The 22685-nt window shown below is 43.5% G+C and overlaps 2 protein-coding genes across 5 annotated transcripts in view; one reads left to right on the top strand and one right to left on the bottom strand.

Moving 5' to 3' along the window:
* The first annotated feature begins 1189 nt into the window (after nucleotides 1-1189).
* LOC308593759 (sodium-dependent neutral amino acid transporter B(0)AT3-like) lies at nucleotides 1190-19495 on the top strand. The gene is made up of 12 exons (XM_081206413.1): nucleotides 1190-1461; nucleotides 5900-6040; nucleotides 7718-7855; nucleotides 9730-9911; nucleotides 11042-11152; nucleotides 11938-12050; nucleotides 13160-13288; nucleotides 13668-13818; nucleotides 14673-14877; nucleotides 15833-15992; nucleotides 17400-17556; nucleotides 19234-19495. The coding sequence occupies exons 1-12, from the start codon at nucleotides 1263-1265 to the stop codon at nucleotides 19414-19416; spliced, it is 1869 nt and encodes a 622-aa protein (XP_081062539.1). The 5' UTR covers nucleotides 1190-1262; the 3' UTR covers nucleotides 19417-19495.
* The window catches only part of TERT (telomerase reverse transcriptase), a gene marked incomplete at its 5' end in the record, with an annotated part of 87669 nt that continues 81929 nt past the window's right edge, over nucleotides 16946-22685 (bottom strand). The window contains 3 exons of one of the 4 annotated variants that reach the window (XR_014011030.1): nucleotides 16946-17120; nucleotides 19129-19243; nucleotides 19634-19696. Of the gene's footprint in view, nucleotides 17121-17562; nucleotides 18580-19128; nucleotides 19244-19633; nucleotides 19697-22685 lie in introns of those variants that run through there. The other 3 variants (XR_014011031.1, XR_014011032.1, XR_014011033.1) reach the window with 3 other exon arrangements.

Here is a 22685-nt window from a genome sequence, read left to right as displayed (position 1 = left end):
GGAGATCCTTCCATGGGCCGGATCGCGTGCGTGTGTAGGTGCGCGTGCCCATGATTTCTGGTGTCTGCACAGATGCGATTTCCGGCACAGAAGTGAGTCCTTGCACCACACTGCGCCTGTTTAGCGCAATGTTTGCAAACTCGCTGAGCAGGAGGCTCAGTTCTGGGGTGGCTTGTGGGCCGGTTATTCTAAGCAGGGATGTTAGCTCTCCCACTGAGAAGGACTGGACTGATATGCAAGGAATTACTAGATACTTAAAGGAAGCCATGAACTGTAAACTGCAAGTCAACAGCAACCCAAAACTACTAGGTTACACTGATGCTGACTCTTGGAAAGTGAGACGTTTCATGCAAGAACCAAACATATTGGGGTGAAATACCTCTATGTGTATGATGTGGTACAAGATGGACTTGTTGAATTGGTGTATTGTCAAACCAAAGAAATGACAGTCACTATTCTGACCAGTCCTCGACCAAGAGACTGTTTTGAGAACCTTTGAGTTAAGATGGGACTCCCAGTGGTTCATTTATTGAGAAGGGGTTTGTGGGATAATCAGTTTCACATAACCAACATGCTTAAGTCTAATTAATGCATGAAGGGGTTAATACCATAGAGTATGCTGTCCTGTCAGGCTTCACTATCTACTTCCCCTCAACTTGGAAGGAACTACGTAATCAAGCCTTTGTTCTCCAGTTTACTTGAGAAGCTCAGCATGTGAAGAGGTTTGAGTTGGTTGCTCCAGCTCAACTGCATGGCTCTCAGCATCCATTCTTGAGGTCCTCTACCAATAATTTAGGAACTTCTGCCGCTTTGTAACTAAAGTGAATATTACTGCCTGTGCAACCTTTTATGAAACACATGAAGCTGACCTTTGAAGAGTGTGTAAGTAAACCATTTTTTTAACTTACCAAACATGTGGTCTTTTTCCTATACTAGGGAAAGAGGGAACCTTTGGGAAAAGTAATACAATTTAGAGTTTGGACTGAAAGGGTTAAATTATATCTTTACTGCTTCCAGGAGGTAAGAATTTTTCTGTTAAATTCAGTGCCTCATCTCAACTCTGTAATTTGTGTGGCTGTAGGTTGCTAGGTTGTTTTATCTGGATTCTTTGGTGTGATGTCGCAGATGGAAGTTCCACCCATTGTTCAGAATACCTCTGCTCCCCCCCCTTTGCTGCTTACATGGTGAGTGAGGAGGTTCTGTTGCCTGGCTGCTACTGATATTGGAGAAATATGTGGTGAAAGGAAAAAGAGGTTGTAAAGATGGCAACTGATCAACCCAAAGGCAGTGTTGAAGAGTATAAAGTAAAGATGGCAACTGATCAACCCGAAAGCAGCTCTAAACACTCCCAAAGGCCCAAATGGGATAGTAAATTCCAGTACCTTTTAAGCTGTTCCGGATTTGTTGTGGGTCTCGGAAATGTGTGGCGTTTTCCATACTTGTGCCAAACCTACGGAGGAGGTAAGAGAAAACCCACCTTTTAATTGATTAGTTGTGTTCAGACTAAACTATGACACACTCCTCTTGTTCTAAAATAATATGTGTTTGGGGTGTGCCACACCCCTCTAATCTCTGGATCCAGCGATTGTTAAAATTTAATCAGTGCTTTTAATTCTTGGAATAGCCCGGCTAGCCTCCCAGTGAGGTGATAGCCTGGGTGGTGAGCCATTAAGGGAGATTAAGGAGCGCTATGTGAGATGTAAAAAAGCCATAGGTGGGAACAGAGGTGGCCTAAAATGGTTCTGCAGAGGCAGCTGCAAATGTACTTAAATGTTGCTACGCTCCACCTGATGGCCTCAGCTGTGGCAGATGATAGCTAGAGGGAGGAGACTGTCACAGGAGCTGTAAAAGGGAGTGGAGTAAGTACTTTTTTTGGTGGGTTGGATAAAAAAATAATAATAATTCCATTTGTATCCTGCTCTTCCTCCTGAATGACAGATGGCTAAGTGCACAGAGCAAAACAACAAGACAGAGAAATTGGGAAAGACATGTCCCTAATTTTTCTGTTAACTTCAATGCCTCACTGCAACTCTTACGATTTGCATGCAGAGCTTAATAGTATTACTGAATGACTTACAACCCAAGCTTTAAGTCTTGTTGCGATTGTTATCCATTGTTACTGATTGATTTGGTTTTACTGCATGGATTTAGTGCCTGAGTGAATCAAGTTGTTTACTTTCTCTGACTAAATGGACATGGATTTTTAAAAGTGTTTGGTTTTTTTTTTATTGGCAAGAAACATGATAAAATAAATAGCCTTGCTTCCAGGCAACCATGACAATAAGAGCCAGGGCAGTGTAGTGGTGGACTCATAATCTGGTGAACCAGGTTTGTTTTTGTTTTTTTAAAATATTTTTTATTAAGTTTCATATTACCAAATTAAACACATCAAACCAATTAATCCAAATTATAACAATACATATCATGTAATCCAATTATTTTCCAAATTATAAATTTTTGTGGGGGATACCCATGCTTCTTGATCGTCAGGAGTCCAATCCTCGAATATTTTTGCTGCTTTCATCTTAAGAATGATATTTCCAGTCCCCTCTTCTCAATCCTTGTCGTTACTCATTTTCCTTTTCATTCACCTCCGAGTTGCTCCGCAAGTGGGTTGAAAAAAACCAGTCATATTTGTGTTTCTGTGTGGGCTTTGCGCTGCTCTCTCGTAAATCACTCTCATCCAATAGTCCAGGCATTTCCGCTCGAGCAAGCAATCGCCATTTTGTCGTTCCGATGAAATGCAGTCTAAAAGCTCGCTCTTTAACTTTCCCTGTTGCATCGTAAATTAGTCTTTTTCCAGGAGGGCTGCCCCTTCCAGATCACAATCTCCTCGAAAATAATAAATCTTCGGCTCGCCCTCCCCAAGACCAAACCTCCTGCAACACAGGTCTCGTATCACATCTCCATTGTAACTGCATCACAAAGAGAGCCCTTCTTCTTTCCAAATCCTTCACAGAGTAAAACCTTTAAGTTCATATTATTCCCACACAATTCATTTTTAGTCCCATTTGCAATTAGTTGCTGTGACGGAGGGAGGGAGGGTTATTAGTTAATCACATAGAGCAAAAAAAATAAAAAGTCGTTCCCCCCCCTTTCAGTTCCGTTGCATTCCATTCCACATACCATGTCTGTAGTACTTTGATGTAATCTTCCGTCTCAGTCTTCTTCATTTCAGTGGTAAAATTGTGAACCAGGTTTGATTCCCCGCTCCTCCACATACAGCTGCTGGGTGAACTTGGGCTAGTCACACTTCTCTGAAGTCTCTCAGCTTCACTCACCTCACAGAGTGTCTGTTGTGGCGGAGGAAGGGAAAAGGAGATTGTTAGCCACTTTGAGACTCCTTAGAGTAGTGATAAAGCCGGATATCAAATCCAAACTCTTCTTTAAAAGTGATGTTTCTGTACTTTATAATAATAATAACAATAATTTATTATTTGTACCCCGCCCATCTGGCTGGGTTTCCCCAGCCACTCTGGACGGCTTCCACAGAAACCAAAAAACACTAAAATACCATACATTAAAATCTTCCCTGAACAGGGCTGCCTTAAGATGTCTTCTGAATGTCAGGTAGTTGTTTATCGTTTTGACATCTGATGGGAGGGCGTTCCACAGGGCGGGCGCCACTACCGAAAAGGCCCTCTGCCTGGTTCCCTGTAGCTTTGCTTCTCGCAATGAGGGAACCGCCAGATGGCCCTCGGCGCTGGACCTCAGTGCCCGGGCAGAACGATGGGGGTGGAGACGCTCCTTCAGGTATACTGGGCCGAGGCCGTTTAGGGCTTTAAAGGTCAGCACCAGCACTTTGAATTGTGCTCGGAAACGTACTGGGAGCCAATGTAGGTCTTTCAAGACCGGTGTTATGTGGTCTCGGCGGCCGCCCCCAGTCACCAGTCTAGCTGCCGCATTCTGGATTAGCTGTAGTTTCCGAGTCACCTTCAAAGGTAGCCCCACATAGAGCACATTGCAGTAGTCCAAGCGGGAGATAACTAGAGCATGCACCACTCTGGCGAGACAGTCCGCGGGCAGGTAGGGTCTCAGCCTGCGTACCAGGTGGAGTTGGTAGACAGCTGCCCTGGATACAGAATTGACCTGCGCCTCCATGGACAGCTGTGAGTCCAAAATGACTCCCAGGCTACGCACCTGGTCCTTCAGGGGCACAGTTACCCCATTCAGTACCAGGGAGTCCTCCACACCAGCCCGCCCCCTGTCCCCCAAGAACAGTACTTCTGTCTTGTCAGGATTCAACTTCAATCCATTAGCCGCCATCCATCCTCCAACCGCCTCCAGGCACTCACACAGGACCTTCACCGCCTTCACTGGTTCTGATTTGAAAGAGAGGTAGAGCTGGGTATCATCTGCATATTGATGGACACCCAGTCCAAACCCCCTGATGATCTCTCCCAGCGGCTTCATATAGATGTTAAAAAGCATGGGGGAGAGGACGGAACCCTGAGGCACCCCACAAGTGAGGGCCCAAGGGTCTGAACACTCATCCCCCACCACCACTTTCTGAACACGGCCCAGGAGGAAGGAGTATAACCACTGTATAACAGTGCCCCCAGCTCCCAACCCCTCTAGACGGTCCAGAAGGATGTTATGGTCGATTGTATCAAAGGCCGCTGAGAGATCCAGCAGAACCAGGAAACAACTCTCACCTTTGTCCCTAGCTCGCCGGAGATCATCAACCAGTGCGACCAAGGCAGTTTCAGTCCCATGATGAGGCCTGAACCCCGATTGGAAGGGATCCAAATGGTCCGCATCCTCCAGGCGTGCCTGGAGTTGTTCAGCAACCACACGCTCAATCACCTTGCCCAAGAATGGAAGATTTGAGACCGGGCGATAGTTGGCCATACTGGCCGGGTCTAAAGATGGTTTTTTAAGAAGCGATTTAATGACCGCCTCTTTCAGTGGATCTGGGAATGTTCCCTCACAGAGGGAAGCATTCACCACCCCGCAGAGCCCATTGCCCAGCCCTTCCCGGCTTGCTTTTATTAGCCAGGATGGGCAAGGATCAAGGAGACAGGTGGTTGGTTTCACGCGTCCAAGCAGCCTGTCCACATCCTCGGGGGTAACGGATTGAAATTGATTCCATGCAACTTGACCAGACAGAGCTCCAGCACTCTCCCGCCCCAGCCCTGCTCCCACGGTGGTATCTAGCTCCTTCCGAATATGAGTGATTTTATCTGCAAAAAACTTTGCAAAATCGTTGCAGGAGATCTTGGGGTCTTTACTTTGACTCTTAACACTGATAAATGATTTTAAGATACATATTATTCCTTGTTGAAAAATGAAGAAATTAGAAACAAGCTACTTTGTCCAAGAGCAACTTCTTTTGCAGCAGCATTCCTCGTTGTAACTTTTTGCCAATCTCTTCTGCTTCTCAAGGAAGGCAGATAATTTAGACATAGACCAAGGGAGCTATGAACACCTGAGCTGACTCTAGCTGATTCCCCTCGAAGTTGATTTAACTTTGGTTTTAGAAAACAACACTACCAAATCAAAAGAGACAAGGCCATTTTGTTCTACCACTATATGACCTTTAGGAATGCTAACGTGGGACAGGGTAAATGATTGGTAGGGGAGGCATAAATACTTTATACTTTCTGAGTTTTTGAAGTATCATATGACAGAATCATAAAAGCATTGTCCAGAATGGATTGTTTTCAGAGATCTCCCCCCCCATTCCAGAATTTTAAAAAATGAATAAAAACAAGCTGAAATGTAACTGCAAAACCAGCCATTTTTTCATGACTTTCACCTTCTAGATCTTCTACAGCAGGACTAATTTTATGCAGTTTAATCCCCACCAATCAGATGTGCTTTCAGTGCATGCCACAGTAAAAAAACAACAACCCGCTAACACTGTTATGAGCTAACTGCTTGGAAATTGTGTTTCTAGGAGCATTCCTGATTCCATACATCACCACGCTTGTGTTGGGAGGCATCCCTGTATTTTTTCTTGAATTAGCTGTAGGGCAACGTGTGAAAAAAGGCACCATTCGACTCTGGTGGCACATCTCACCTTACCTGGGAGGACTAGGTAGGTTTCTGCAATTGCCTTTACTTGTGACTATACAATCTTCTAATCATTGCTCCTTCCTGGAAAACGCATGGGTTACATGAGGCTGTAATAGCAAACCCAGTAGTGGTAGGGTAAAAGGTAAAGGACCAGTCAAAGGCGACTACGGGGTTGCAGTGCTCATCTCGCTTTCAGGCTGAGGGAGCCAGTGTTTGTCCTCAAACAACTTTCTGGGTCATGTGGCCAGCAGGACTAAACCGCTTCTGGTACAACGGAAGACCGTGAAGGAAACCAGAGCGCACAGAAACGCTGCTTACCTTCCCGCCACAGCGATACCTATTTATCTACTTGCACTGGCATGTTTTTGAACAGCTAGGGTGGCAGGAGTTGGGACAGAGCAATGGGAGCTCACCCCGTCACATGGATTTGAACCGCTGACCTTCTTATTGGCAATTCCAAGAGGCACAGTGGTTTAGACCACAGTGCTACCGGCTTACCAGTAGTAGTAAACTAAGGCAGTTTCGTGCTTATCTGTCTGGAACAGGGGTCAGCAAACTTTTTTAGGAGGTGGCTGGTTCAACGCCCCTCAGACCTTGTGGCAGGCCGAACTGTGTGTGTGTGTGCACGCACGCGGTGGAGGGGGGCTTCTCTCTCTCCCCCCTCCCCCAGCCCCTCCCCCTGCTTTCCTACCTCCGCCGCCGCTCTGCCTGTGGTTGGGAGCCAGTGGTGGTGGTGGTGCTTCTCCTTTCTGGGCCAGCTTTCTCAGGCACTAGGTGCGGGGCCAGCAGGTGCACCAAGCTCCAGACAAAGCCCCGTGCCTGTCACATTGCCCACAGTGCAGCCATGGACGGAGAGGCCAGCGGGTGGGTGTCAAGGCTTCAGATTGGCTGGCTGCTGGCACCAATCAAAGCCCAGCTCCCTTCCTCCACGGGGCATGGAGAAGCCAAGAGGAGGGAGGCGCCGCCGCCATGGTGTGTGTGAGGGAGTGGAGTGGAGGGGGAAAGGCACCCAGGAAAAAAAATGCAAAAAAAATGGCACTGCCCGAACAATGAAGCCGATCCAAGCGGCGATTCCAGGACCGTCTGTGGGCCGGATCCAGAGGGCAATCAGGCCTGATCGTTTGCTGACTCCTGGTCTAGAAGATAAACAGAGCCACTGGGGCAGCCTGTCCGATTTCACCACCTGAGGCAAAATGGGAATTGCCCCCCCCCCCAGTTTGTGGTTACCACCACAGCGATAATTATTTATCTATTTGCACTGGCATGCTTTTGAACTGCTACGTTGGCAGGAGCAGGGACAGAGCAACAGGAGCTCACCCCGTCTTAGGGATTTGAACCGCTGACCTTCTGATCGGCAAGCCCAAGAGGCTCAGTGGTTTAGACCACAGCGCTACCCACATCCCAGTAGTGGTAAACTCAGGCAGTTGCATGCCTATGGAAGATAAACAGAGCCACTCGGGCAACCTGTGTGATTTCACCACCTGAGGCAAAATGAGAATTGCCTCCCCCCCGCCCTACTGCTTAGTTTGTTAGCACCAACGTTTAATTCACAGAGCAATATTGTTTTCCAGACTGCCAGAGTTCAGGTAGTAATTGGATTTGATCTTTCCATAGTGTGAATCAGGCTCTTGCAATATTTATGTTAAACAGCAATTGTCTTTGTTCATGCCAGTTCTGCATGTGCTTGTATATTCCACAGGTTACAGTTCACTGGTAGTCTCCTTCCTAGTGAGTGTGTATTATAATATGCTTTTGGCCTGGATTTTGTGGTATTTTATAAACTCTTTCCGAAACCCATTACCTTGGAGTTTCTGCCCAACAGATACCAGCAAAGCAGGTGAGTTCCCAAGTCTCTTGCTGCTTTCTGTTATTAGTATCTGCTTTTCTATGTATCCTTCAACCACTGCATTAAATTGTTTGTCCAACTCTGCCACAGTCAGCAACTGTCAGACCCAGGTGTGTTCCTGCCATGCCTCCTTTGACCCTAGCTACAGATTGGGATAAGCAGAAACCCTACAGGTGCCCATTTTTCTGTGTAGGCTATGCGCACATTATCAGCTGTGTCTGTGTGTCAGGTTGCATTTGTGCACACCAGAGATGGGATGGGGATGAACTGCATGTCAAATGTGGCTTAAGTATTCTTTGTGGGTTGAAGCTGATTTTATGGAAAACACACAAAATAGCAACATTTATCAAGAATTTCTATGCTAGCTCTACATCATTGGTAACGTCTTATGTCTATGGATTCAAAAACCAACAGTGGGAGCACACTATAGAGCCAGAACACAAGCTTGGATGCAATTCTTCCCTTCTATTCTTGCATACAAAAAGCACAGTTGAAGTTGGGGGTAGGGTTCACCCCCCCGCCACCTACCCAGATGCACTGCACTTTAAATTGACATCTTCCCATCCCCAGGCCTGCTCTTCAGGGCAAGACAGCCTAGTTAGGCTGTGTCCTCATGAACATGTGTCTGCAGTTGCACCCCAAATCTTGCAGCTTCCAAAAGGACAAAACGACAGAGAAAGCAGCATCTGTAAAGTTGTACAAAAAGGGAATAGGATATGAACTGAACTAAACACTCGGCAAAGTAATGCAGCAGAGGTAGAATATTTTTTTTTATACCCTGCCCATCTGAATGAAGCAGCAGTGAGTTCACGTTTAAGGCACAGCTTAGTTTAATAATGGTTTAAAGTGCTGTGTAGATGGGGCCAATAGCTTAAAGCAGGTGTGGGGCATCTTCACGCCCTCCAACTCTTATTGCACTACGACTCAGACAAACCCTAGCCATAGGCCATGCTTGCTAGGGCTGATGGGAGTTGTAGTTCAATGACAGCTGGAGGTCCAAAGGTTCCCCACTCCTGGCTTAAAGTTTACTAGTTATGCCAAAGCAAGAGCTTCCTGTGCAGAGAGAACTGATGCCCGAAGAAAGGTCCCCTTCCCTTTCATGGAATAGCTTCAAGAGGATGAGGCACATATCTATTCACCTGGGGTGTGCCTGGTTGCATCCCTAACCCAAATATATGTAGGGCTAGAGAGTTTTGTTCCAGGCTTGGTCTGGAAGAGCTGAGGTGAAGCATCTCCTCTTGATGTCATTCTTTCGGGAAGCCCTGTTTGTTAATCAAGAGGAGGCTATTCCCCAAACTAAACAATACCTCATTCTAGAACTCCAGAAGAGAGGGGTTTATGGTAGGTTCACACTTTCCAACAAAACAAAACAAAACAAAACAAAACAAAACAAAACAAAACAAAACAAAACAAAACAAAACATGGAACGGAGTTTTTTTTAAATGCAGTATACCATCTGCACGCTCTATTGGTACAGAATGGGAAAGAACAACAAAAGGAACTTCTCTTTGCAATCAAATAAATAATATGACATACAGGTTACTCAATATTATTCCAGTGGTGTGTGGAACTTAATGAATCTACAATAGTCTTCCCCAACCTGTTGACCCCCAGATGTTTTGGGTTATGGCTCTCAGAATTCCTGACCATTGGCTGTGCTGGCTGGGGCTGATGGACGTTCTAGTCCAAAACATCTGGATGGCACCATATTAGGAAAGTCTGTTAAGAGCATGGTGCGGATAACACCAAGATTGCAGGTTCGATCTCCGTATGGGACAACTGCATATTCCTGATCGTCAGGATCCTTTCCAACTCTTCTATGATTCCATCAGTTTTGATAATGCCTTCTGTGCTTGTTATTTCAGAACTTATTGAAGAATGTCACAAAAGCACACCTACCAATTATTTCTGGTATAGGTACACTTTAAACATAAGCACGGATATTGGAAACAGTGGCCCAATTCAGTGGTGGCTGGTTTTATGTTTGGCAGCCTGCTGGTTAATTGTGTACATTTCTACAGTACGAGGAATTGAATCGACTGGAAAGGTGAGCAGGGATTATTACCAGACACCTGTATTTCACTGACCTGTCCTTACTGAGGTGGTAAAGCCATCTTTGCACTGCACCACGTGAGACAGAAGGCAGCTCACATGAACGAATGTTCTATCATATTTTTAAAAGGCACCTGCCCATTGAAAACTAATACGTCTGCGAGGAGGCTAGGTTATAATCCATATGCAGGAGGTATTTTTTTTCATGTGTTTGATCAGCAATACGTAAAGCAAATGAGAAACAAAATTATGGATTAATTAGCTATAAAGTGCAACTATGAGGAACACAAGTGTTCCCATTAGACTGCAGGGCTAAAGCACCTTGGGATGGAATAGCAGTTTAGATGGCCTGACTCGGACTGTGTCATAAAATGTCATAATGAACAGTCAGTTCAATAATATATTGCTTCTTTGGGCAAATATGTTGAGCTTTTTGGCTACCATATGCCCTTACATTTTAACTTTTAGACATTATTTTCGGAGAACGAATCCCAGTTATGTCCAGGAAAATCTGGATGTATGGATAAACCCAGCATTCTCTGGTGACTTTATGGACCTAATAAGGACCTACAGTGTTGGTCCTTAAGGTGTCACAAGGTGTTTTCTACCTTTTTTCTCTGCAACATAGAAAAATGCATGCTTGCCTTTTTAATTAGTATCTTACTTCTCATCCAAAGAGTTCAAGCTACTTTCTCTTTCCTCTTGCACACAATCTGCTCACAATCTTTCAGTCAGTTGGACTGGAGAATTGTCTCAAGGTCACCAGTGAGCTTCATGGCCATAGGCACCAACTTAGACAAAATGTTGGGAGGGGGCCCCCACTGCCTGCACTTCCCCCACCTCCCTGCACTTCTGTGGAGCACACCTCCACAGGTTTCCTCAATTCTAGTCTGCCATGTTAACCACTGCTGCACCACACTGGATGTCACCATTATGTGGTGATTTACACACATGCATGAGCTTCTGCATTTCCTCAAACCACCCTAAACAAAAACAGTTTATCACTGAGTTGGATTCAGCTGCAACTGTTCAGTAATTTTGTGTGCACAGTATCTGTTTCATGGTATTGCCTTAACCTCTTCCTGACACTCACTTTTTTCTTCTCTGCTTTGCTCTTCCTCTTAGGCAATATATTTTACAGCCCCATGTTCTTTCCTAATTCTAACATTATTCCTAATTTATGGACTGACTCTCCCAGGAGCTGTTCACGGATTACTCTACTTCATGACTCCTAATGCAAGTATTTATTCAATTGATCCTTGGTGTTCCAGATGATGTACGGAAAGTCTGACTTGGTCTTTTAGAGGTGGCTTTGAACTTTGAACTTTCCTCCATGCTGCTTCTTTGTTTACCACTTAATACTAGTTGGGATCCACACATATTCTGGCAATTGTACTTTGTTAACTCCCTCTGGAATCTATGAAGAACAGAAACTTGTGTAAAAAGTGCCCTTTTCTAAAATTCACGAATATAGGCAACCCTGGGTCAAATCTTATTTTTTGGCAGACAGGGCAGAACTACACTTCATTGTGCAAGCATGGGGTGTCCCAGTTCTGCATTTGACCTGTTATGCGGGGGCGAATGCAGAGATGGAGAGATGCATTTGCAGAGGAAGCCAGTGGGCAGCTACTTAATCCTCCCTATGCCCACCAATTCTTCCCTACAAATGCTCCCCTGGACTGCTTTTTGTTTCTCCGTCTGGCAGGGTCCAAGACTGGAAGATGCGCAAGTGAAGGTAAAAGCACTCTAGTGAGCATTTGTAAGGGACTACCGCCAAACATGGAAAGAGTTAAGCTCTCTCTCCTACACACTGATTCTCCGCCTCCAACTAGCGCCCAGCAGGCAGTTTGTGAAACACTTGTTTGCCAGCATAATGCATTGTTCTGTTCTGAATTTGTTGAATTCAGAAAACACACTAATTTTCCACTTCTTGTCAGGAAGGCCTGTATCAGTGAAATATACACAAGAATTATGAGACTAATAATGTGTTTAGCCCTGAGCTCTCTCTGTCTCTCTCACAGCTCAAGAAGATCAACAATCCACGTGCCTGGCTTGATGCAGCCACCCAGATCTTTTCCTCTCTTTCTTTAGGATTTGGGGGACTCATAGCATATTCAAGCTACAACCCGTCAATGTAGGTATAATCTTGCAGTTTTGTTAGCTTTCGCTCACAATGTGGAGAGGAGCTGTTTGACGCAGTCAAATAAACTTCTATGAGATAGCGCCTCAGTGATCTCTGGAGACAAGACTCAATTCTCATTCAGCCCACACTGGAGCCCAGGAAAAGCGGCTGGCTCTGTTCTTTTGATGTTTCCCTGTGTGAGCAACCCAAAGATGCTCTCTATTGTTCTTTCTGCAATGCCAGTGCTGGGCAAAGTTCAGCTACGTTTGAGATGCAATAATGAGAAGGCGAGTGACTGAGGCGGCTGCATGCTCTCAGTATAACTTATGCCTTAAGGTTCCTGTGAGAATAAAACAGCATAACTTGCTTGTATGCTACCTTGGAATCCTTTGGAGAAAAGTGAGCTCTAAATGTGATAAATGTATAATATCTGGGCCCTCTCCAGTCCCAGAATGATGAGAGATTTCAGGGATACCAGGGCTGGTTTCTGTTGAATGAGATCTGAAGAGTCTTACTGACATTTCTGTATCAAAAGGCTTTAGTTATACAAATATACAGCATCAGCACTCAGATGGATCCTCCTCCCCCAGTAGATTTCTAGAACCCCCAGTGCCATTTCATTGGATCTTCACAGAGGGTTAGTCAGGCCTTGTCTTTTTCAGACTCTGTTCTAGGGCTGCCTGCTTATTTTCTCTTTCCCACACACAAAAATTGAGGACAATTTTTTTTGTAATTATTGGTAGGTTTTAAACATATTTTTTTACATGTTTATAGTTTTCATTCTATCCATGTTTAATTGTATTTCAATGAATTTTTTCTCTCTAGTGGTTCATGTTTTAAAACTGTAAGCTGCTTTGAGTCCTGTCAGCGAATAAAGAAAATAATAATAATAACAATGACAAAACCAACATATTTCAGTAGTGCCTTCAGCTATTTAGTTTCTGCGACAACATGCCATCTGTCAATTGCTTTGTTTTACTGTTCTGGGATTGAAAATATTCAATGAAGAATAGAGTACAAGTACTTCAAATAAAATAATAAATGTATAACATTAGAAGTTACAGACTCGGTGCTGGCCTTTGTAACGTTTAATCGGGTTGTTGTGTACTTGTTTTTCCTAGAAATGACTGTGAAATGGATGCTGTCATGATAGCAGCAATAAACTCTGTGACTTCTTTGTTTGCATCAATCCCAATTTTTTCAATTCTGGGGTTCAAAGCAACAGTGGCCTATGAAGAATGCTTGGAAAGGTGAGCCGTTCAAGTTTCACAGTTAGGAACCAATTTAAGGTGTTGGTCCAAGTTCACAATTTTTGTTTTTCATTGTCTAGAATTTTGTGTCATCCCCCCCCCTTTAAACCAGTTTAGGGGACCCCAGAATTAAAATAAGATTGTAGCATAGAACACAAAGTATACAATCCTGCATGTTCCATGTGCATATTCATTAATTCAGGTATACAGGCAACTTCCTGTTTGTATGGGGGTTGCGTTCCTGGTCCCAGCGCACGTCAGTGGTTGCGCATAAACCCATTCCACCCTGGCCTGCCCCTATTTGAAGCAAATTGCTCTTGTTTTTCTTAGGGACTATGGCAATGCAAATAATTCGTATCATTCCTGACTTTACTGACAGAAATGTTAAATACATCACCAAGGCATTCAGGAAAGACAACATCACTGTAGACAGCAGCGCATTTTGGCTCAGTTATTTGAATGGAACAGATTTCAATAAACTGGCATCTCTCAAACTGGCAAATTGTGATCTCCAGTATTTCCTTGATAAGGTATTGTACTTGCATTGCATGAATGAATGAATGGGGCTTCCTTCTCTGGTCACATTCCATGAAGGCTTTTGCAGCTTCCACTGCATTTTTCTGTAGTTTCTCTGCTGGACCTCTGCCATGCTGCAAGGGGGTCACAGCCCTCGGTCTTCAGCTACCGTTGATGTGATGGCCCAGGCAGGAAATTCTTTCAGAAGAGCTGTGTTTAGCTCTTTGGCTTCATACAACCTGCTGTGTCTCTGGTAAACTAGCTTGTTACTCTACCCATATGTATGAGTGCACAGAGACCACAAGTTGTTTGCCTGGTTATCTCCAAAGAAACACAATCTACCACCCCCACTACAACTACTGTTACTGGGGTGTTCTATGGCCACTTTATTTAGCCACAAATACTTGCACACAGAAGATGGGGCTCAGGGTACCCACCAGAACTCTAGTCCAGCTTGATAAGTTTCCCCTTATAATTCTGCAGAGACACACACAAACCATATCTGTGTCTGCACGTATGAGCACTAAAAGAGCCACAGAAAGCAACCTGTGAGCTTAGGTGGCTGCTTTTATTATTTTATTACCTTTCCTTCACCCTTAGCTCCCAGGGCAAGTGACAACGATTTAAATTGCAACACTAAAAACAGATTACAGCAACTTAATACCATTAAAACATGGTGAGTCCCAAAAATGCACATCTCAGGTGTCAAGGGTCCAGGTCAAGATAAGAACTTGTCATCGGTAATGGCTGTATGTTATTCCAGATGATGGCTAAATGTTGAGTAATACAACATTTTGCCTCTGCATTAGAATAAATGACATTTAGAAATCAATCTGACAGTTTTTACCATTATTTGTGAATATTGCAGAGTGTTTCTGGAACTGGCTTGTCCTTTATTGTGTTCACTGAAATCGTCATTAAGATGCCTGGATCAAACACTTGGGCGATTCTGTTTTTTCTCATGCTGTTCAGTCTTGGTGTATCTTCCATTTTTGGACTCATTCAAAGTATCTTGACGCCTCTCACAGAATCTCACATTGTGTCTAGATACATATGCAAGGAGGTTGTATGTGGTAAGGCATCTTCCTCAAATCCTTTTCTTTGCTGTTAACCATGCTCAAGATTAATATGGTTCATTATTTATATGTACATTATTTCAGCTATTGTAAATAACAGTAGCTTAATACTATCTCTGTATTGCAGATGGGGGCTGAGATAGGGTTCGTGGGCATGACAGTATTTCGATGGAATATCCTGGCTCATTGCTCATTCTCTTAGCTGCTACTGTTGTTTCAAGATACGTTCTTTCCAGATTCATTAACCTCCCCAGGGAGGTTTGGCTGGCACCTTCATTATACATCTTTAAGTGTCAGGCAAATAAAGTTCCTCTTCAACCAGGCCTTGGGAGAGAGAGAGCCAGTGTGGTGTAGTGGTTAAGAGCAGTAGTCTTGTAATCTGGGGAACCGGGTTCGCGCCTCCGCTCCTCCACATGCAGCTGCTGGGTGACCTTGGGCCAGTCACACTTCTTTGAAGTCTCTCAGCCCCACTCACCTCACAGAGTGTTTATTGTGGGGGAGGAAGGGAAAGGAGAATGTTAGCCGCTTTGAGACTCCTTAAAAGGGAGTGAAAGGCGGGATATCAAATCCAAACTCTTCTTCTTCTTCTATGGCCTTTTAAATGTGTTGTGTGAGCGGGGGTGATTGTTTTGTTTTTGTTCTATTTATTTTGTGCTTTTATCCTGTATTTTTATCTTGTGAACTGCCCTGATAGCTCCGAAGGGCACTATATAAATTAATAAACAGTAATAACAACAATAACAATAACCTGGTGAGCAGAAACTGTACAGTCTTAATGATGCCACATTGCACCCATTAACCATTAAAGATAGGTGAGTGGCAAAACTTGGGTGTTTGGCAAGAACGGAACAGACGTGTTGGGATTGATTATAAACGCACATGTAAACACCAATGGTTAGGTTTTCTTTTATTTCATTTGTGTAAATTGACTAATTAATGTTGTTGTCTGTAGGTTTAATATGCCTTACTGCCTTTCTGCTGGGCCTGCTTTTTGCTCTGAGATCAGGAAACTACTGGCTTGAGATGTTTGATGCCTTTGGGGGAACCATGCCTTTGCTAGTCATTGCTTTCTTTGAAGTGATGGGTGTTGCATTTCTTTATGGAATGAAAAGGTATGGCTATGTTTCTTTGTATATGTAGCTGGATAAGCCCTTAGGTGCATAAGCAACTCAAGGCAGATGAACACGTGAGGCTGTATTCATCACTAAGCATTTCTATTGAGAAATGAACACACTATGGAGAAGCTAGGCAATCCACCTACATCTTGTGATGCAAATCAGGATTTTTTAGTGATGGAGTGCCTTGCCCCCCCCCCCCGCCTGCTCCCCCACTTACATGGAAACTAACTCTAATGCTTGAAGAGGGTTTACAAGGTAAACTGGTGTCTAATCTGGACTGCTTCAGACTGCTTTAGTGAGTTGTGTTTCAAAACTGAATACTCATCCATGGGGGGAGCCGTTATGTTTAATATGAGGGGCATTCAGTCTGAAGAGGTACAGTCGCCAACAGCCATTGCTATTTGAAGTGGTATGGCCCAGGACCCAGATTTACCAGTCCCCCCCCCATCATAGGGATCATGAGAACCAAGCCCATTGATAAGCTGGTGAGGTGTGACACTTCCATTTCCGTCCTTTATCCTGTGAAAACAACACTCTAGGCAAGAAACCTTTATTTAGTCTATTTATTTAGAAAAGCATTTCTGTACCGCCAAAAAAAACAACATTGGGGTGATGCGCAACATAAAATACAATTACAAGCAGTACCAATAATTGTGGAAGTGGCTGGCTAAACAAAACATTAAAGAGCAATGAAGATCTGATTTTTAAGCGAAGCAGGGCAGCAAGTGATACCTTTTTATTGTATTTGAAGTATAATCACATGTCTCCCTGCTCAGAAATAAATTCCATTGCATACAGTGGGAATAAGATCCCAGCTAAGGTTTGCAGCCTTATGCATAATTTGGCGATATACACCCCACAAGTTGCAATAGGATAAAAGTTTCCTATCTGTTGTGTCTAATTTATTTGTGCAAACGATCATTTGATTGGGGGGGGGGGGTGCATGTGGCCTACTTAACAGCCCAAGCAACTGCCAGGGAGGATAGATCTCTATTTGAGAGAGTCCTTGATTTGAAAATCCCTCTGGTTTAAAAGATTAGGAACCCTAGGCAGGGAGAGGAGGGGCTTCAAAGTTAACACCTGGAAAGGAGACGGAACAGGCTAGCTGATCAGTCTTCCCCACTATGGAGACATGTAATACATTTCTATTTCAGTCACAAAAATCATTTCTAAATTAGCACATAAACGTTTTACGCAAACGTTTTACGCAAGCCTGAATCCTCTTTTGTTTGCATTTCCCTCTTTTGAGTAATGCTTATGTAGCTGCTCTACTTGTTCAAGTGATGAGCAGGCATGCGGTCAGAGGAGAAACAGAAGTTTAGCTGGCTTCATTTTTAATAAGGTTGCATGCAAGTGAATTGTCCACAGATCACTCACTAAATATATCCATTTCATTAACAGATTCAGTGCAGATGTGGAAAAGATGATAGGAAGACCACTAAAATGCTATTGGAAGGCAATGTGGCTATTTTTCTCGCCAGGGACAATGCTCCTAATTTTTTTCTTCTATGTACTTGTTGAGCCACCATCAAGCTACAATACTTGGAACCCAAATTATGTAAGTTACCTTTATACAAGTCATTACTAGTCTTTCCCTAATTTGCATTCATGGGGGGGGGGGGGATTGAGCTCTCACTCCAATCTTGCTGCTACTCCTGAATCTCAATTCAACTCCTGAATTGATAAAGATGCTCTGCTTAAGCACAGAATTCCTGGGCTATCACCGATGGTTCACTAGGGCTTACAGGGGGTCCTGCAGCTAATTAACCTCACCAGATTTTTAATGCTGGATTTTTTTAGATATGCTGTAAGCCACCCAGAGTGGCCGGGGAAACCCAGTAAGATGGGTGGGGTATAAATAATAGAATTATAAATTATTGAGTATAATCAACTGAGGATGCTTTATGTTGGCCTTTTTATTTAATGTCCTGCCTCTTTTGTTTCAGCCGCACATTTAATAAATGGTTTTACATTTTGATTTTATTACTCTGCTGTAAGCTGCTCTAAGAGCATTCTTGAAGAGCAACTTAAAAGCAGGTTGAATAAACAGACATCCTCTTCACACCAAGCCAAAGATGCCATCAGTCATATACTACAGCCCACCACGGGCTTGACAGTGATCCTGGCTCTTGCCATCTAGGACACCAAGCTAAAACAGGCTTTACAGAACCCTACATGCCTGCTGGGGTGTTTTCTTCTTTGTGGGGCACAGGAGGTGTGTGTCTGCTGTACGTGTAGTGAGCCAGCAAACTTGCGTATGAACCTATTACAAGATGGTATTGCCTGGAGAAAGACAGTTAGGATGTGTATTCACAGTAGTGGACAGAGGAGGAATGACCACTGGGGGTGGGACGCAGAAAGGAGTGCCATAGTGCACCTGTAGCAGCAAACATGCTTTTTCTGTATCGGTCTCTACTGTCACAGTAGGCGCTGTAACTCTCTAATGGTTTGACTTTACCCACAAAGGCACATTCTTCCACTTTCTCCCAAGACAGATGGATGCCATGTGGTTCCTAGTCAACCATGCAGACACTGACCAGTCCCAGATCTGTTCAGCTTCATGAGTTTTCAGATGATCAGCCTTAATGATAAATAACTGTTTGCTATCAAGTCACAGCCTACATAAAAGCAGAGAGATTTTACCATTTGGTGTGACAGGAGTGAGCGTTCATAAAAACAGTGTTTTTTGTTACACACAACACACCACTAGCACAATGGGGCTTTCCCCCCCTCTCCTCCTCCCATGGCATCCCAAAATTTGCTCCAGAGCAGTCACCCCCAAGCTCGGCCCTCCATATGTTTTGGGACTACAGTTCCCATCACCCCTGACCACTCGTCCTGTTATCTAGGAATGATGGGAGTTGTAGTCCCAAAACATCTGGAGGACCGAGTTTGGAGATGCCTGCTCCAGAGGGATTGGGAAATCCCTAGAAGGTATTTAGGAGGTGCACCAGTGGAGAAGAGAACATCCCATCATGTGAGGAGACATCCTTGTGCTGATGAAGCCATAGTCTTAGCCCTACACTGCATGCAACTCAGGAGTCTTCCCTTTCCCTTTTGGAATAATGCCAACCTTTGCTTAGCTCCCACTTTGAAGTATTAACAAGCTGTAATTCCTGTCCTCACTTACCTGGGAGCAACCCATATAACCTGATGGGATTTACTTCTGTGTAAACGCATAGAAGATGATGCTGTTCAGTGTGGCTTTCATGCAATACATTTGTTTCTCCCAAAGGTACATTTTCCTGCAAAAGAGTCAAAAAAGTATCCTCCCTGGGCTGTCATCATCTCTCAGATGCTTGAAACTGTACCATGCTTGATGATCCCTTTTGGAGCCATTTATCAACTTTGGAGAATTGTGTTGAAAAAGAAACTGCTACAAATAATACATCCAGACACCAGCACTGGTAGCACCTGATCTTAACTTTTGTTTCAGCGATCTGCTCACCCTTGTTTTCCCCATCCTATCCTGACCAATAAAAAAACCCACACATGTATCCTCAAATTTAAGGTATTCACTCAGTAAGAATGTAGGGATTTCTACGTAAAACCATTTTCTAAATAAATGCATTTATATATATAACATTTAGGAATGTTCATAATGCATAACACATAAATTACCTAGTAAGTCTTACTATGCCAACCATATAAGGCAGGTCCACATTCTTATACCTATATTGCAGGTGTGGGGGCTGAAACTGAAAGAAGTGCTTTGCCTAAGGCCATTCGGTGCATGAGATTTAGAAAGGGGGAAACTGCTAGGGGCTGATTACAAAATGATGACATTATAAGTGGACACCCTCCAAAACATAATTAGACAGAACATGGTAATTCCACAGTAAGGATCTTTTCAGGCACTACCCTTATGACAGATTGAGATATATAAATAATAACTGGAATTTAGAAGACACAATCCATTAAGTCACAAGTTGTGTTTTCTAAATTGGAGATCTGAGTCTTACCAAGTAAATGGGCTATTACCAAGAAAGATACAACAACTGTTTTTGCTGAAAGGCCATGTGCAGTACAATAATAGTCTTGATTTCTCAGCAAGGTTTAAGGAAAACCACATGGTTCTGGCAGCCACAATTACAAAATAATGTGCTACCGAGTTTTTAAAACAGAAGTCACATTTTTAAAAGCAGTTTACAAGGCTTAGTAAACGGAACACAGAAACTTGCAGCCATAGCTCACTTTTTAGGCAAGATACCAGAATATGCATCTCACCATTGTTGGATTACAGACAAATATATTTCCCCCTGACAGTTCCAGGTTAGGTGAATTTTTTACACGGTAAAAAATAGAACTAAAAATGGAGCATATCCCATTACTTACTTTGCTGATAAAATACTTTGAAAACGTCACTTTGAGCTCATGTATTCATGACACTAAGCGTACTTCCAGGCACCAAATTACTACATTTTTCCTGCTTTGGGATACAGGAGGTTGACTTAGCTATTTATTCCTTTTTCTTTTTTAAAGGAAAAATAAATCGGTTTACCTATAATAGGACCGCATCTATCAATCCAGAATGGCTTTGAAATCTTCATATAGTGGTGGTTCTGTTACTTCCTTCAGGAGCTGTACAGAAGCCGGAGCAACTGTAGTTCACCTGAAAAGATGAATGCTAAAATCAGCCAATCGCTGCTCCGATAGACAAATCATTCCAAACAGGGTTATTGGGTGGTCCACAGGCTGTCTTTTAAAATGAGGGTGGCCATTTTTTGCCAATGCAATGCCTCTGGGCTGCATGGCCCACTGGCCCACCCCATCCCTGCACTCCCAAGGACATTTTGAAACTGCACGTGATGGGGAGCAGGCTTCCTAGCTGCTTCAAGCACCCCCCCTCCTGTGGTTTCCAGTATTTGGAACCAGTGCTGCCTCCCACAGTGGAGGGAGAGCAATAGTCATAACAGCTAGTACCCATCTCCTTCCCCATGAATTATTCTAATCCTCTTTTAAAGCCAACCAACTTAGTGACCATCACTGCCTCCTGGGAGAGAAAGTTTTGTAGTTTGACCATAAACTTGCCCATCTCTAATATATATAAAAAGGAATTATATGGCTATTTAAAAATAGTTCAATGCGCTTGAGACTCTCAAATACGTATAACAGATTAGCTTTTATTGCAAGAACTATGCCCCTCGAAAGTACAAGGGAAACAATTTTATTTGTTTAACAAAAATTATATACTACTTGATTGTCATAAAATCTCTAAGTGATTTATAAGCCCACCTTACTGGACTGTTTTAAGGATTACAAATATAATGCATACAAAATGCTTTGCAGCTCTGACAAGCTCTTTATAAATACTAGGTGCTATTGATTCCAAACAGTAATTTTGAACACAGGTATTACTTAAATGTGACTCATTAGCATTACTGCACTTTGCTTATGGCAGAAACCTCTTTGCATACTGAGAATCATAGAATCATAGAATCATAGAGTTGGAAGAGACCACAAGGGCCATCGAGTCCAACCCCCTGCCAAGCAGGAAACACCATCAGAGCACTCCTGACATATGGTTGTCAAGCCTCTGCTTAAAGACCTCCAAAGTAGGAGACTCCACCACACTCCTTGGCAGCAAATTCCACTGTCGAACAGCTCTTACTGTCAGGAAGTTCTTCCTAATGTTTAGGTGGAATCTTCTTTCTTGTAGTTTGGATCCATTGCTCCGTGTCCGCTTCTCTGAGGGGGCAAGCCAAACCCAAGGCAGCCACCTGACAGGGTTTTCTTATCATGTTGGTTATCTTCTTTTTTTACTTTGTGTTGAAAGTGAGAGAATAACCATACATTGTCTGAGATCCCAAATATGTAAGTACACATATTCAAAGAAACACACCCCAAGTTATTTTATGGGTCTCTCTTCACTCATGCTGTGCTCAGCATGCCTTTGATTGCCCAATCCACAGTTGCAACCTTACCCACAAGGACTATTTGCTGAATATCTTGTTTGGGCAGATGAAGAAAATTTGTTTTCCCCTCAGGGAAAATGAATTAGCTGCTCTAAATTGCTTACTAATTGAAATTAAATGATTGATCACAATCTCTGTTGAGGCTTCTTTTTTCTTCTTTGGCGATCAGTCCATAAACACGGTTTATGTTCTCCATAAACACGGTTTTAACAGTGAGTCCGTAAGTGACTGTGGAGGTCAATTCTGGATCCACACGTCCTTCCACAGTGGGGACACAGGTTTCTGGGCGGGAGTTGATCACGGTGTGGATTTGCCAAGTGTGCCTTTCCCTTAGCATGTTTCCTGCTTTCGTCCTGAGTTCGAGAGTTTTCAAAGCCCATGACACGTTTGGTGATGGTTGTTCTCCAGTTGGAGTGCTCACAGGCCAGTGTTTCCCAGTTGTCAGTTTTTTTACTACATTTGCCTTGAGAGAGTCTTTAAACCTCTTTTGTTGACCACCACCATTACACTTTTCATTTTTAAGTTCAGAATAGAGTAGTTGCTTTGGAAGACGATAATCAGGCATCCACACAACATGAACCGTCCAGTGAAGTTGATGTTGTAGAATCATTGCTTCGACACTGGTGATCTTTGCTTCTTCCAGTACACTGGCATTAGTTCGCCTGTCTTCCTAGGTAATGCATAAATGTTTTCGGAGACACTGTTGATGGAATCTTTCTAGGAGTTGGAGATGGCGTTTATAGGTGGTCCATGTTTTACAAGCGTACAGTAA

This window comes from Podarcis bocagei (genome assembly GCF_964188305.1).
Source record: "Podarcis bocagei genome assembly, chromosome: 8".
Lineage (NCBI taxonomy): Eukaryota > Metazoa > Chordata > Lepidosauria > Squamata > Lacertidae > Podarcis > Podarcis bocagei.
The sequence above is the reverse complement of the archived record's forward strand: the minus strand, read 5'-3'. Positions and strand labels throughout refer to the sequence as shown.